Source organism: Phalacrocorax carbo, chromosome Z (genome assembly GCF_963921805.1).
Source record: "Phalacrocorax carbo chromosome Z, bPhaCar2.1, whole genome shotgun sequence".
Classification (NCBI taxonomy): Eukaryota; Metazoa; Chordata; class Aves; order Suliformes; family Phalacrocoracidae; genus Phalacrocorax; species Phalacrocorax carbo.
The window spans coordinates 7,880,214-7,895,802 of NC_087548.1; the positions used below are offsets into that span (position 1 = coordinate 7,880,214).

Sequence of the window (15,589 nt, forward strand, 5' to 3'; positions counted from 1 at the left end):
TGCCCCAGTAACTGGGAGGAACATGAATCAAGCGGCAGCCACTTACTTCCACCTAGTGCTAAAAGCTTTGTAGGAAGTCCTAACTGGAAGAGCAAGAGGCTTCCCTTCTGCAAACACCTGACAAGTTACATACAAGTCAGAGCAAGTTTCTTGATACAGTCCCGAGAACTTCAGCATTGGATCTTCTAAGAGAGCTTTGTAACTCTTCTGTTCTCTTTTACCTTCCAGACTGCCTCTATGTAGGGAGTCAAAAAAAAGAAGGGAGGGGAGGAGAAAAAATAAATAAACAAATATTTATTTTAATCCTATTGTATTTCCATAGCTTATATTTAGATTACCTAGTATTACAACTATCCTGTTTGCATTACTGGCTGGTAGTGAAATCCAAATACCAGAGAGGAACTCAGGATGTGAAGTGATGAACAAATACTGATTTAGGTATGGGGGAAGAAGAGCAGGGAAAAATTACTTGTTTACATTTTCAGTGTAGTTAATTTCTTCGAGTACAACCTGTAGATTCTCAGAGAGCATCAAATGAGGTACCCCAAGCAGGGCAGGACTGAGATGACATATGCTGCTAACATTAAAAAACCAAAACAAACATCAGACTACATGTGCTTCAAATACTATTTAAAAAAAATCAGAACAAGAAAAAAAAACCACAAACAAACCAACTATGATGTGAAAGACTTATTTTTAAGCTGTATGAAAAGTAAAGCATATGACTGGCTTTGGCTGAGAGTCATCTCTCAAATCAACAATAAATCAAAGCCCAACTAAGCAGACTATCCAAATCAAACTTGATTAAATCCCTGCAACAATTTGCAGGATGCTAGTTTTAGAGAAAATCAATGGCACTTCTCCAGGCTCAGCTAGAACACAATTAGAACAATCATTTACATTAAATCTCTGACTGTGGATGTACATGTGAAAACAAAAAAGGAATTGTGGTGCTGATGGAAAAACATGTCAGATCAATCTTCCAGCAAACATAAATCTATCAGTACCACAAAAACACTTCAGAGTAGATGGACAAGTTTATTGCAAGAAACTAGCATAGCACATTCCAGGATGACATACACTCTGATGCACAAAAAGACACTAGTTACATTTTTGTTAGGCAGAATGAATTGGCAACGAGGACACATGCATCTGACTTCAAACAACATCTTTCATTCAGAGGTTAAACAATCCCTGAATAAGAATCCACAATTTTCAAAAAAGGTGCAAGATACATTAAAGTAGCAACATTAGGTATACTACATATTACAGCCAGCCACATCCCTCCTCCACAAATGTAAACACCCCATTGCTGTGATGCACAACAATCCCAAACTTAAAAATTAAAAAACGAACCACCAATACACCAGCACGTGATAGCACCAGCTTCAACAGAGTGCTTGCGTACACCCAGTTAGGAACTTACTAACATGGTGCAGCACCTGATCTACCTACAACAAAGAACCCGCTAAGAGCACCTTGCTTTCCAAGGAGCATGCAAACAAGTAGGAACGAGTGTGCAGGTTCATCTCCTTCCCCTAACGCTGAGGGGTGAGCTCTGACATCTGCAGGTGACAGCTGGTCACAGACACTAACGCTGACCTGGCGATCTGACCCTCCCTCCCTCGGAGCACCGCCCGCACTACAGGACCTCAGGCCACAAACGCTTAGAGAGGAGCTTAGAGCCCCGGCCTGCGGCCCCCTGCCCGTCCCCGCCCCACGGCCCGGCCTGGCGGCGGGGGGCGCCCTCAGGCCGCCTCCGCCCGTCCGCCCCGAGGGAAGCGGCCAGCGGCGGCGGCATCCAGGAGCTCCCGGTGTTATCGGGGAGGGAGGACAGCGCCAGCGCCGCCGCCCAACAGGGCTCCCGCGGGGCAGCCGGGCGTGCGGACCCGGCGCAGATCCGGGGAGCGGGCGGGCGGCCCAGCCTCCCCCGCGCCGGAGGGGACCGGGCCACTTCACGGACAGCCCCGGCCGCTCGCGGGGGAGAGGGGGACACTGCGAGCCCTCACTCACATCTTGAGCTGCACGTTGATATCCAGGTCGCAGCTATAAACATAATAAAGCTTCTCGGTCTCGCCCATGGCTGCCGCCGCTCCCCGCCCGCCCCCTCAGCGGCGCCCGAGCCCTCCAGTACAGTAGCCGGCCCAGCGGGCATGAGCGCCGCCCGCGCCGCCGCCTCCCTCTGAGCATGCGCCGCCGCCGCCATCTCGCTTCAGGGAGGAAGGATTGGGGATACCGCAGCACACTGAAGAGCCCTTTCCCAAAATGGCCGTCAGCCTGAGATCATCCGAGTGGGCGGCCCCAAGATGGCTGCGCCCACGTCTTCCCTAACCGACGTGGTTGCCGCCATGATACAGTACGTAAGATGGCTGTTTCCGCGAGAGGCATAGCAAGATGGGCGCTGCCGCAGTCGGGTGCGAGATGGCGGCGGGTTTACCCCCGAGGGTGGAGAGGGAGCAGCCTCCAGCGTGATATGTGTGACGGCGTCAGGGCTCTGGCCCCTGCTCCGTTTTCCAGCAGTTTACCCAGATTTCCCACTATCTCCTCAGGCTGTAGTTCTCCACGCAGCAGACAAATCCCTCATCTCCAAAACCCTTCCGTGCCCTGGAAGGCGGGTGCTACTTCTGTGAGGTTTATGGACTGTATAGATTATGTTTTTCCAGGGGTGGTCACACACTGGGTAATTTTAGAATTAATAATTGCTTTATGTAGGCAGCTCTGAAGAAGACCAGGTAGAAATGGCAGTCATCTTCTGCCACCGTGCAGCAAACAGTGCAGGACATGGACGCTGCAGGTTGATTGCTGAACTCATTGTGGTGATTTTATCTCGAGTCTCACCACGTTTACTTTGGGAGCATTTTTTGCTCATTTGTTATGTTTTTCCTGAGGCCTGAGCTGTCAACAGCAGTAGGTGATCAGTGACAATCACCTAACAGAAAACAAAACTGTAAAATGTGAGTAAAGAAGGACGACATGTAACACAGGCAACTGAAAATCACCCACAACTTACATATTGTAAGTAACTCTATGATTATAGACAATCCTTAGTGTTTCAAGGGTTAATAAGGATTGCAGGCTCTTTTAAGTAACAAAAATATACATGTCATTACTATCCTACGCTTACTCTGTCTATGTAGGCAAAGCAGCTGGGGCTAACTAAAGAGGAGGTTTGTGTTTTATGATCCACCACAGCTGCTGAACTTCTCACCTCTGCTGAACAAAAGTATAAAAAGTGCTGTTTTGGTGTAACTCTGTACAAAACACTAACACTAGTCCTGAGGAAGCGCCAAGACATAGGTGCTCTCGCCCAGCATGCGCTGCTCATATTAAAAAAATATAATTGTCATTTGGAACCAGCATGTTCTCCTCCATTTTCACAGCAAGAACCATTAATGGGTGGAAGGACACATCATCAGCTAGTTCTCTTCCCTTGAAATTCAGCAGCAATGGGGAAAGAGGCCGAAGCAGGGAAAGAACCCTTCTTTAAGGGAAGAAGGACTATTTCACCTCAATGCTATTTTTCCCCCCTTGGGTACTATGGCCAGGAGGTCTTTTTTTTCCTGTTTCTCCAAAACAACTGGGAAATTGGAAGACGCCATGATGCAGAACCATATATCACTAAAATTAAGTCTTTGCTTTCCAGCACTGCCAAGCCGGCATATGTCACAAATGCAAAATGTCATTTAAACATAATTAAATTAACAAATTCCTTTGCACAGATGATGTTAAGATAACTTTTGTTTGTTGGTTTTTTTTTTTAAAAAAAAAAAAGTGATCTTTTCTCCAGCTTTTTCTATCCTATTTTTTTTCACTTTTTGATCTCATTTATAGTTTCTACAGCTCTGGCAGCTGCCATTCATTTATTGCCTGCCTTGTAATTTTTGATGGCTTCTGTTTGTTTGTTAGTTTGGTTCCAGCCCAGTTTTCTACATAAAATCTCTGCTTTCTGTAACAAAGATAAACAAACTTATTGCTATTCTGGGCTGTGGCAAAAAAGTAAAACATAAAACTGTAAAAATTTCAAAGACAAATAAATCTCACAGTTTTAAAGCTAAGCAATGTGTATCTCTGTGTGTACGTAAGCAGCAAGTGCGTTCATGTGTGTGTACCTGTTTTGGTATTATTTGTCCCCAGAAAAATTGGATCCTTTTTCAATTAATGGAATTACTAGTATCAGTTAAATAACCTCCCCATTGATTTCACCATTACAGAGACATGAATTAAAAAATTCATTATTCAAGTTTTGTTTATTTATCAGAAAAGAAGCTAAGGGAAAAAATTACAGAAGACCTCTGAAACTGGCACTAAAAAAAGTTTTTGAAGTGGTATATTTCCCAACTTTCTCAGATACCAGTGTGTCTAACTAAAGAAGTAAATCAGGTCTGTGGGAGTCAAAAGAGGAGAAAAATGTTTAGGAAAGACATTTTTTACAATAAAATTGTAAAAAATGCGATTTCAATCAAAAACGTGGCTTCATACTACTTTGTCATATTAATAACCTTATAAGTTCTCTAATACTGCCATAGAGGCAGGAGGAAAGAGTATTTTTCACCTTGAAGGGTCCTAAAGTACTTTGAAAATGCAGTGATGAACATACCATACATGTGTGGCGATCATTGCCTACAGTGCTGACACAGATCTTGCCGGAGGTGACAGATGTCTGAGCGGGTGCAGCGTCTGTAGGACATGCCACACTCCTACAACTGAGGTAGCATATTAAAGCTGAACAGAGCCATTTGGTACGGACCAGATGCAGAGCTAGATAAGGGGGCATTATCCCATGTACTCTCTGTTACCACTTCTGAGGATCCTTCAGGGCACTCGGCATTCATGGCAACACCTATATTGCTAAAACCAGCCGACGCAGGCTGATGCCCATGAATTAAGTAGCACATACAGCTCACATCTACCCTGTCTTGACTTGGCCGCTGCACACTGGTCCGTCTGTATCCCAACTGCAATAATATTTGGTCCGTCTCCTCTCTAAACTTCAGTGACCATTCCTGTGGCCAAAAGACAGTTATTTCTGTGTATGTTTTCCAGCTCAAAGTGCCTGCTAAAATGTAAGGGTTGTTTTGCAGTCTGCAGGAACTTCTGATGGAAAGTTTTTATAGTGTGACATCTAGGGCATGGCATGCAGGCATGTTGTGGTGGTTGAGTGTTGGTGGCCTGCTGAAGTAGGGCAGGATTATTCCAAGCACCGGGTGTCAAACAAGGGAGGTCTGTTCTTGTGTTGGTGATGTGCAGCACACCCTGCAGCAAACTATCCTGGCAACTCTACTTCTTTAAGGGGACTAATTAGTGCATTCCAGAAGGGAGTCTGGGAGCAAACTAGCATACACAGTGCGCAGGCAACTGCATATATGTGATAGCAGGAACAAGTTCTGGAAGTGAACCAGAGTGTCAAGATTGCTGATGCTCCAACTGCGTTGTGAAGTGAACTCTGACCTTCATCGTGCCAACAGAAAAAGAGGATCTGTCTCTCCCTTGGGAAGCTGAGAGGGACCTGACAGACTAATAGGCCTTAATGGTCACCAGCTTCCCCTGCTTATGGCACAGCACCCTGTTTTAGGGGAATTCATTCCTCAGCAACACCACAGGTATCTGTCTCCTGCTCTACCACAACCCTGCCTGGCCCAGCCATGGGCCCCACTGAGCTGACTCCCACTCCTGGACGGATGTCCTGGCCTGGCTTCAGCCCATCCCCATGGGTTTACTTCACGCCCAGGGCTGGGGCTACCCTGGCTGTCCCCCAGCCTGCCCTGCCCTCTGGCTGGGGCAGTGGGAGAGGCCCTGGCTTTCTGCCACAGCGCTGCCCAAACACACATTCATGTAGTGCCTGACATTTACCTGAGTGCTTGGTCTTGAAACATCAGTTTAACTCAGCACACAGAAGCATTTACAAACTTTTTCAATACATGTACACAAAGAGAAATCTATTCTGTTTTTTTCTCATGAAGAGTATAAGAAACTGGCTAGCTGCATCTAGATTTAGTTAGTCTCTGATATTTTATCTTTGTTATAATTGGAAAACCTATAGCAATCATGGGATTGACACTCTTCATTGCATTGCTCATGCATTAAAATCTCTCCCATCTCTTTTCTGTTTTTCAGTCCGATAGTTTGTCAGGTCCCAGAAGCCTGATGAGATGAACCATCGAGCAAGCTGTGGGAGCAGTAGAGAACTCTGCTGCTGACATGATTCTCTTTGGAGGGAATGGAGCTATTTTTCTTGCTTTGAAGTGAAAGTATCATTCACAGTCCCTATTCGATTGATAGCCTCAGAGAAATATGTAACCTCTCAATCCTGATAAGGAATACATACCATCTTGCAGAGGACAGCATTGCTTCCTCACACACCATCTATTTTCTGCTAATGGGACTACCATGATAAGCAAGAGGACTGATCAGTTCAGATCTTCAGCCAGGTCCCACATTCTTGGAAAAAGACTATCAGCAAAGTTGCTGAAGGTAGCTGTGTTGTCAGACTTACTTTGTTTCGCCTTTTGTGAATGTGGACATCTGTCCACTAGAAACCGGACTGAAGCAAGGAAAAACTATACATAACTCTTAAGACATCTGTCAGATGTTAATGATTTTCAGTCACTAAAGAACTGGAACAAAACTGAATTGGCAACTGCCTTTTTTTGTTTTGTAATATCCTGAGAAAGACTTTACATGGTAGACAGACAGAAGAGAGTTTCTGCTGTTAGGATACTGCAATTGCAGGCAGGTCTTCAGAACCACAATGGGGAGGTGGTTAACACAGTGGTTATCTTATTTCCTTTAAAAATGCATACAAATGGGGTTTAACAAAAGCAAACAACTTTCCTTTCCCCAAATGTATGTTTTACATTTATTTGTAGTTGCATTAAAATGTCACTGATTCATATACTGCAGATACTGAATAATTTGAAGTATCCATAGAATCATAGAATGGTTTGGGTTGGAAGGTGCCTTTAGAGGCCACCTACTCCAATCCCCCTGCAGTGAGCAGGGGCATCTTCAACTTGATCAGGATGCTCAGAGCCCCGTCCAGCCTGACTCTGAATGTTTCTAGGGATGGGACATCAACCACCTCTCTGGGCAACACATGTCAGTCTTTCACCACCCTCATCGTAAAAAATTTCTTCCTCATATCTAGTCTGAAACTATCCTCTTTTAGTTTAAAACCATTACCTCTTGTCCTATCACTACAGGCCCTACAAAAAGGTTTGTACCCATCTTTTTTATAAGCCCCCTTGTGAAACAATAGTTAGATATAAAATGACCTACATTAATTTGGAGTTAAATTCAAACCTATTAGTATAATTTGGGTCCAAAACATGATACTTCTCACTATTATAGCCTCAGAACAAAGCTGTACCTCTAACATGCTCAGAAAACATTCACATCTAGACCATATTGTTCAGGGAGCAAATGTCCAAAGTCTAACAGAGAATGTTCAGCCGGCAGCATATACCCCTGTAGAGAGCTGAGGCTCTCACAATGGTGGCCCTCTGGAAGCTTGGCCAGATAACAAAAAGCCATGCATAAAACACAACTTGAAAACTCAGAACACCAATAACTTAGGTTTATGCAATGAGGTTTTACCTAACAAGACTCACTTCCCAGTTGATTTTATATTTTTCTGTAATTAACGACTGTTAGTTTTAGAATAGAGTGCTTTGAGGAAGATGTCATTAGTCTTCTACGTTTCTACTGCACTTTGCTGTTACAGGACTTAGCTCGTAAACACTGCTGTAAAAGGTACAATATTTTCTCTCTAGTGCATGTCAGGCCTTTTCTCAATAAGTGACACTGCCACTGAAGAAGCTTTTCAGGTTCTTGTTTCCCCAACCTTATGTCCAAGCACACCAGCATCATTTTTGTGCTCAGAGAAACCCAGGACATGCAGGCATTTTTTCACATATTCAGTCCTATCTTTTACTATTACCAGCACCAACTCTTTCATTCTGTCTCACCAAGTTCCACTTTACAAACAAAAAGGGTTTCAGCTACACTAAGACCACAAGAAGGTTGTCCCAAAACGCTCCTGGTTAGGAAACACCTTGCTTTTTCTGTCCTGTCCATAGGAGTCTGTTTTCACTGAGCCTGATCCAGACTGGTGCTGCATTTCTGCTATTTTAAGGAGTCAAATCTTTAGACTGTCACCTTGCTCCTGGGACAGACTTCATACCGCTCAGTAGGCCCCTCCCTCAGCTGCCATTGATAGAGATATGGTGGAGAAGGTGGCCGTTCTGGTTGGCCATACAACTCAGAGTGCTCCAGGGCATAGGTAGACATGAACAGGAGTATTATTAAATGCATTCTTGATAATATTAAAAGGATTTGTTCTAATCCATTAAAACGAGGTATGATTTTACCTTTTTGTGCTCAGTACCCTCAGGTTTCATCACATCAGCTGAAGATGAAAGCACCGGGCTTCTTGCAACATTTAATTTCCATTGAAATGACAAAAAAGCTGTGGACTTCCCTTTTATTATAGAATCAGCCTGTGCAATAACCCTCTTTGGAGGAGTCCCTGAACTCATTCATCCCTATATAACTTGAACTCAATAAAGTTGCACTAGGGAAGAGTTTGGCCCATTAACTTTAGTTTTCTAATGCTGTTTAGTCAATAAGCCATATAATTCCCAAAACAAAAATAGGGAAGGAATAATAATCATAGGAAACATGAAATGTCAACACAGCCTATTCAGAAGGGAAAAAAAAGCTAAAGCAAAACAAAAATACTGAGTCAGGTCATCAGCTAGAGAAAATCAGTGTAACTCCAGCAAAATCAATTAAATGATATTGGATTACACCAGATGAAGATCTGGTATGTAATTTTCAGGTTTTTCAAGCTCCTCCTCACCCTCCCCCATCATAAAATTTGTTTAAAAAAAATCCAGTCTGACAGATTTTGCAAGTTCAGTAGTCTGTTAACCGAGTAAGTAAAGATATAATGAAAGCAATAAGTGCTGAAACATCACACATGCAGTACATATCTCCAGCCAGTCCAATTTTATGCCTAAGGAGACTGGCAGAGTTCCTGCTGCGATTCAAATCTTATGTCAAATTTATAAACTTGTTTTCTCCATTCTCCTCTCCTATCCCTATGCCCCATCAATCAGAGCTTATACCTGCACAAAAGGCTGATCCATCATTAAGGAGGCAGGTTGCAGCCAAATGTAAATTTGCACTTTAAAAAAAAAAAGAAATAATACTCCTGCTGCAGGGCAGGGTCACCCTCTGACCCTAGGCAATCTGCCTCTCAATCTGCAGAACACAGGCTAAAATAATGTGTCCGCCGAACAAGCAGTAAACTTTTCTGCTTCTGCCTTTTTGATGATTCTTGGAGTTGCTGCGTCTGCCGGCTGACACTCTGTCTGTCTTTTAAAATATGAAAATCTCCTCCATATGCATTGAGCTCAGTTTTCTACTTAGCATTTCAAGAGCCCTAAGGACCTTCAGGGGAAAAAAAAAAAACATATTCTGAATTTTCAATTTTGATGACAATTTGCTTTCCCTACAGGATGTGCAGAAACACCTTGAAAAACTTGTCAGCTGCACTAAAGGAAATGTTCCTTGCCATGGGAATGAGGGCACATCACTTTCAACTAACTTAGGGAAAACAACTTTGACTCTTTTATAAGAGTGGGTCATATCTTCACCTGCACCCTGTGCTTCCCCAAAGTAGCTGAACATCTCTTTTAGGTTGTTCCAAACAAGAAGCAACAATAATAGGAACTTTAAAAAAAAAAAAAAAAAACACACAACACAAAACCATGAGTTTTGACCATGCATCTAGAGGCAAAATTTAGCCCATCCATGCATCCATCCATCCATCCATCCATCCATCCATCCATCCATCCATCCATCCATCCATCCATCCATCCACTTACAGAGGAGTCCATTTTCAGAGCATCTGAATACAAATCAGGCCTCAAGCTGTAAGCAAAAGATGGTTTTCTTTAGCACTAGATTGTTATTGTAGGGTAAATTATTCTACCTTGTCTAAGCTAGCCTCACCTTGCTTTAGAGTCAAGGGAAGGAGACAGTAACATTTAAGAGCAATATAAACACACTTACATTCAATAATTATGTGAGTCTGGGATGTACCACTGTTTGCAATCCTGTTTTCCTACAAAGTTGTAAAAGGATCCTAGATGACCTACTTATATTAAACACTGCCCTTATAAGCTAATATTAAATGAGGTGTATCCCACCCCTAATACGAGTTTTATGTGTTTTCTCATTAACCACCAGATCATGAAAGGACACATTGCAAGTGTTAGTTCTGTAGCCACCAGGTATGCCCAAAATGTTTAGGATGTGCTGGGTTTTGCTGCTTCTGTGCCACAGATGGGAGGTGCTGAGGTACAGGGGATATAAGGCTCAGTGTTTTCTTCTCCAGCTGAAGTTAATGACAAAGCCATAATTAATCCTAAAGGGCTCAGGAGCAAGTTGTATGGGCTGACTGCTCAGAAAACCCAAGGTTACAGAATTCCGGAAGAAATCACTGGATTTCAGTATTCTGGATGCTCAGTATTCAGCCTTCATTAGCTCCTGACGGATGAACCACGAGCTGTGTTAGGAACAGGGGAGATAAGCCTTGATTCCTGGGCTTGTTTTCCAGCCATTAGACAGCACTTATCTTTAATGCGAAACTCCTAGTTTTAGAGATTGGACTGATGACAATTGTTTGTTTTGGTTTGGTTTTTTTGATATTGCCAGCATCCCCGTGTTCTACACAGGGTAGACAGGAATGCATGAATTCTAACATCATTTAGTATTTCTGCTGCTAATCCTGGTTTAGCCTTGACACAGACAAATCTGGTGTTAAGCAAAGGAAGATGTTGCAAAAACACCATGAATGCTGCCTCTCTTCCTTTCAATGGACTCAGAAATTCACACCAGGGCAGTCAGTTAGAATATGCAATTTACAGTACAGAGTATTTAAATGTTTTAAATGGAATGGTTCATTACAACAGCCTAGAAGGCCTTTTGTCCAGAGTAGGGTGCAAATACAGCAGTGCTGGTAAAGACAGACATGTAAATGAACGTGGACATTTGCATGAACTGTATTTCTTTGCTGTTGTGGAATGAATTCTGCTCTTAGTTACATTTAAGCGTCTGCTGTTGATTTCAGTGTAGTTATGAGTATGCAGCTGAGGACAGGATAAATCCACCCATCCACCTATTCACTGATAAAACCACATTTTTTATTATGGATCCTATTTCCATATAGAAATGAAGCAGGCCTTGACCTCAAGGGCAGGCTGTGTGGCATCATTGCTGCAGCCCCACGACACGATATGGGTATATGCCTCACTCCAGTGGTCGCTCCTGTTGGATACAAAGGGCGTGAAGTCCTCCATGCCTCTCTACAAAATACTGAGGGCCAGATGGACACCAGCAATTAGAAGTTTGTTATTTTCTTTAAAAAGATATTTAATAAATAGTCTAAGCTCAAAAAGCAAGTTGAAAGCTCATAATCAATTTTGTCGTTCTTGCTTTTCTTTCTTATTTGTAGGAAAAAATTAATCACTTTTCTCCCACCCTCTGATAAGACCAGGCTTTTGCACTCTATTAACCCCAGGGGCTAAAAGATAGACTGTTTTCTAACAGGTGAATTAGTGCAAGATAGCATTACCACAAATGCCAAGTCATTAAACATGTAATTGGAATTTTTTTTTTACTATCTTAACTTTTCTACATTATAAAGGATCTTTACAAATTAATGACAGAATATGAAGCTGCCCTGAGAGCTATTTGCCCATTAAAAATAGGCATGAAAAACTCCCATCCCAATCACATGAAGAACTATCCCACCAATTTCCAATTACTTCTGCCACTGACAGTTCACTGGACTGTTAAGTTATATTCTGCACCATGCTGCTTAATGTGGTTAAGTCAGGCAGGTATTTGCTACTCTTCTTTTTTTCTTTCTTCTTCTTCTTTCTAATTTTTTTTCCCTGATTGTGAAGCAATTAAGCTATGTCACTAATGAAAAAGCAGAATTTTAGTACTATAAAGGCACAGTTAATTTAAAGATGAATCCCTGGCAATAACTACATAAATCCTCATAGCACCCCGGTCCAAAAATGTTTCTGGAAGTTTATTCAGGACCTCCAATAAAAGCCTTTCCTATGGCACTCACAGATATGCTGAAGCAAGAAGCCTTAGTAAAAAGAGCTAAAGAATCTGTGTTGGGTAATGACAATGAAAATATAATACAATGATAATTAAAAAATACAACATAACATAACATAATAGAATAGAATACAATATAATGGCAATGAGAGGGAGGAGGATTAGCTGTGGGATTTTTTGTCTTCTGTTAGATGAAAACCCTCAATTGAAAATTCAAGAAAAGATTGACAAATATGATCACTTATCTCAGGAACTGAAAACAAAAAAACTAAGGCTTTAGTAGAGTAAGCAAAATACTCGTGATTCAGAGTGCTTTGAAGCTCTGTGATGGAAAAATCTAAGTGTCAGTGTGTAGTAGCTGTATTATTAGATGATGGGGCTTTTAAACAGAGTTGTTAATGGTATCACTGGAAATTGAATAAGGCAATGAAGTTCATGGATGCTCCTGTGTGAGTCAGAGCTACTGGTGTGTTGTGTTCCTTGTGTCTTGTGCAGTTTTACTTGTCACATGCAACCTCCTTGAGGGGCATGCAACATATCTAATAAGGCATCTGCTCTCTACGGGTTGATCATTAAGTAACACACAATTCAGCAAATTGTTATGTTCAATCTCTGTGATTTAAGTGGGAATACTTATTAAATAAAAAGTAATCCATCTCAGCATAGACAAGGGTAAGATAACCAAGATGTAGATGGACTTTTATCAAAACATCGTGTCAGGTGTGGATCTTTCCTTCAGGCTGCTGATAGGATCCCTTCTGAACAAGTTATGTGATATCATTCAGAAGCTTTGGAGGAATTTTAATGTAGCTATTTCTGACTTGAATAGAGAGGTCATCCGTTATTACTGAGATGTGAAAGACCTGGGCTTTCTAGAAGTTGTGTGGTGTCTGTGGCTGAAGTGATGCAACTAAGGAAAGGTGAGTACAAAAAATTTCTAACAGGAACTTGGAGGCACTAATGGCCACAGAAAGACAAATCCAAAATGGAGTGGGTACAGAGAAGGACTGTTAAAATAACCAGGGGAATGAAGAACCTGTTTTATGTGGAGAGATTAAAAGAGCCTGGGCTTTTAAACCAAAGGGTGGTGGTTGTTACACGTCATTATTAGTGTTTAATTACCTTTCCTCATGAGGGAAATCCCTGGAAGGAGGAAGATACTCAAGCTAAAGAAAAACAATGGAAAATGCAGGTAAGTACAGATAAATTGCATAGCTGGGTACAGCGGTACTCTGGGTGGAGAGTGCTGTAAGTATCCGCCTGCCACTTTGAAGCATCCTCTTCGAACATCACTATGTATTCTGGAGTATCTCCTTATCACATACACTCCACATTAGGACACTTCAGTGTGTCCTAATAAGCATCTTCTTTGGAAGTCCAAACTCCGGTAGGTCTCTCAAGCAGATTAATACTGGGATATTGCTGGACAAGGTGATGTTTGTACTGGAAACAGCAACTCATTCTGTGCTGGCCAAAAAGCAGATTTATAGGCCTGACGCGTTTCACTGGAACTGCCACATCTGCAGCCTGTTTCATTTGCCAGACTTTTCCTTTCTCCACCTTCAAATCTCTCACTGAAGTCCACTTTGATATTTGCAAAATCTAGCTTGGCTTTCTAATTCTGAGGATTTAGTCTGGCTTACCCAGCTGAACAGAAAGAATAACCAACACATTAATAAGGTAAAATGCATTTTCTCCTCTTCTTGCTTTTCCTTTCCTTATACGTTGCTCTGACTCTTCTGCCTTCTAAGATCTAAAGGCAGAGGTTTGAGATCTCATATTCTTTAATTTTTAACCTTGTGCTTATTTACAGTGGTGTGATTACAAGGTGGAATATATTGCTAAACCGAGAGGACGTGATTTAACACTCCTTTTCAGTGTTTGGAATGATCTACAATGGCTAATCATTTCAGAGATGAAGTGAAGAACTACTGTTTTAAATGCCCACATTCGGTTCAAGCACCCCATTGCTGCTTTACAGAGCTGTATACAAATAGTATAATTTAATAATGAGCAGAAAACCTCCCGCTTCATCCTGTAAATTAATAGTTGAAATTTACTCTTGTGCAGACAGGCGGTGTCTGGGCAGTTCACACCTGGCATCACATCAGGGCTTATGTGAAATTCAGGCAGGCCACAGGCTTTGTGCTGGGTTTTTGAGCAAGGCTATTTTCACTCTGCAATGAGCAAGTGCAGTCATATGTTTCAATAAGGGACTTATCCGTTAGCATGTGAAAATGTTACTGCTAATTTTACACCTTGAAAACAAATCAGGGTTTCACAGTTCGAAAGCAGAAACCAACCAGCTATAAACCGTCAGATTGACTGTGATATCAGAATTGAATAGGTCTATTTGTTCTAACAAACAGTTAGGCCATTAAATTGCATAGCCTTCCAGTGTTTGTCCAGGTAAATAAGGACACATCCAAATTGATTATCTGTTGTTCAGAGGTAATGATACGTAATAAACTATCCGCTCTGGGTAACGTAACATAAATGTGCTTTAGCGCACAGATGTGCAATATCTTCCAGTGTTAGAGCAAGATCTCCCCAGTAGTTTAGCTTCAGTCCAGGACTCCACTACACCCTCCTGCCCTTCACCCCTGCGGGCAAAATGCATTTGCCTGATAAAACAAACATGTACGTTTCTCTTGCTTGATAACCTTATGTGATGGTGCTGCTTCTGGTGGTGGGGACTCCTCAGAAATCTGCGTGTGGGTACATCTGCAACGCACAGAAAAAGGCTTCGGGGACGTTAAGGTTGATCCTGGTTTTTTTGGTGGCATTATACTAATTTGAAAAAAGAATATCTGTCATCACAGACATCGGATTCACTAGCTGCCCAGCAATAAATCTTGTGCTCATGTCAAAATGTCTCCAGCAGAATTTCTAGGATGAAACTTCACAGCTCAACATTAGGCAGAAATTTATGATATATGATATAAGCAGCATGAGCAGTATTCTAACAGGAAAAGGCGTAATCTCTGAGTTTTGTCAAATGGGAAGTTGTTAAAGGTTTCTTGCCTTTCTGAGTTAGGAACTTAACTGACTTTTAAACTGTCATATAAGAATTCCTCCCATGCACACATTCTTGGCATCGCCAGCGTTAGTCTATGGCTACATGCAGTTCTGGCTGGAAATATCCAGTGTAGGGGAAACAGAATAAGTAGCTGGGAGTGAGAACCAGGGACAGAAACATTTCCAGCAGCAGCAGGACCTTCTTTATGGGATCCTGCTCCATCACTTGTGACAAACACCAAATTGAATGTTTGTGGGGACAAACTCTGAGAGGGTAATAACCCATGCTGAGGCAGTGTGAGAATGATAAATGTTTTATTGTCTTTATTTTTCTCACATCACTTGCCAGTTAGACTTACAAGGTGAAATTAGTAACCTTCCATGGAGGAATTTGTCTTGACAAATTTTAGCTGACAAAGTATTGAGTGGGATA

The 15,589-nt window shown here is 42.1% G+C and overlaps 1 protein-coding gene across 1 annotated transcript in view; it reads right to left on the minus strand.

Moving 5' to 3' along the window:
- The window catches only part of PIK3C3 (phosphatidylinositol 3-kinase catalytic subunit type 3), an 80,854-nt gene extending 78,715 nt beyond the window's left edge, over positions 1 to 2,139 (minus strand). The window contains exons 1-2 of the mRNA XM_064437727.1: positions 2,014 to 2,139; positions 47 to 235 (exon numbers count right to left, since the gene is read on the minus strand). Of these exons, the coding sequence (XP_064293797.1) occupies positions 47 to 235; positions 2,014 to 2,081 (257 nt within the window). The 5' untranslated portion in view covers positions 2,082 to 2,139. The remainder of the gene's footprint in view (positions 1 to 46; positions 236 to 2,013) is intronic.
- Between the last annotated feature and the right edge of the window lie 13,450 nt (positions 2,140 to 15,589).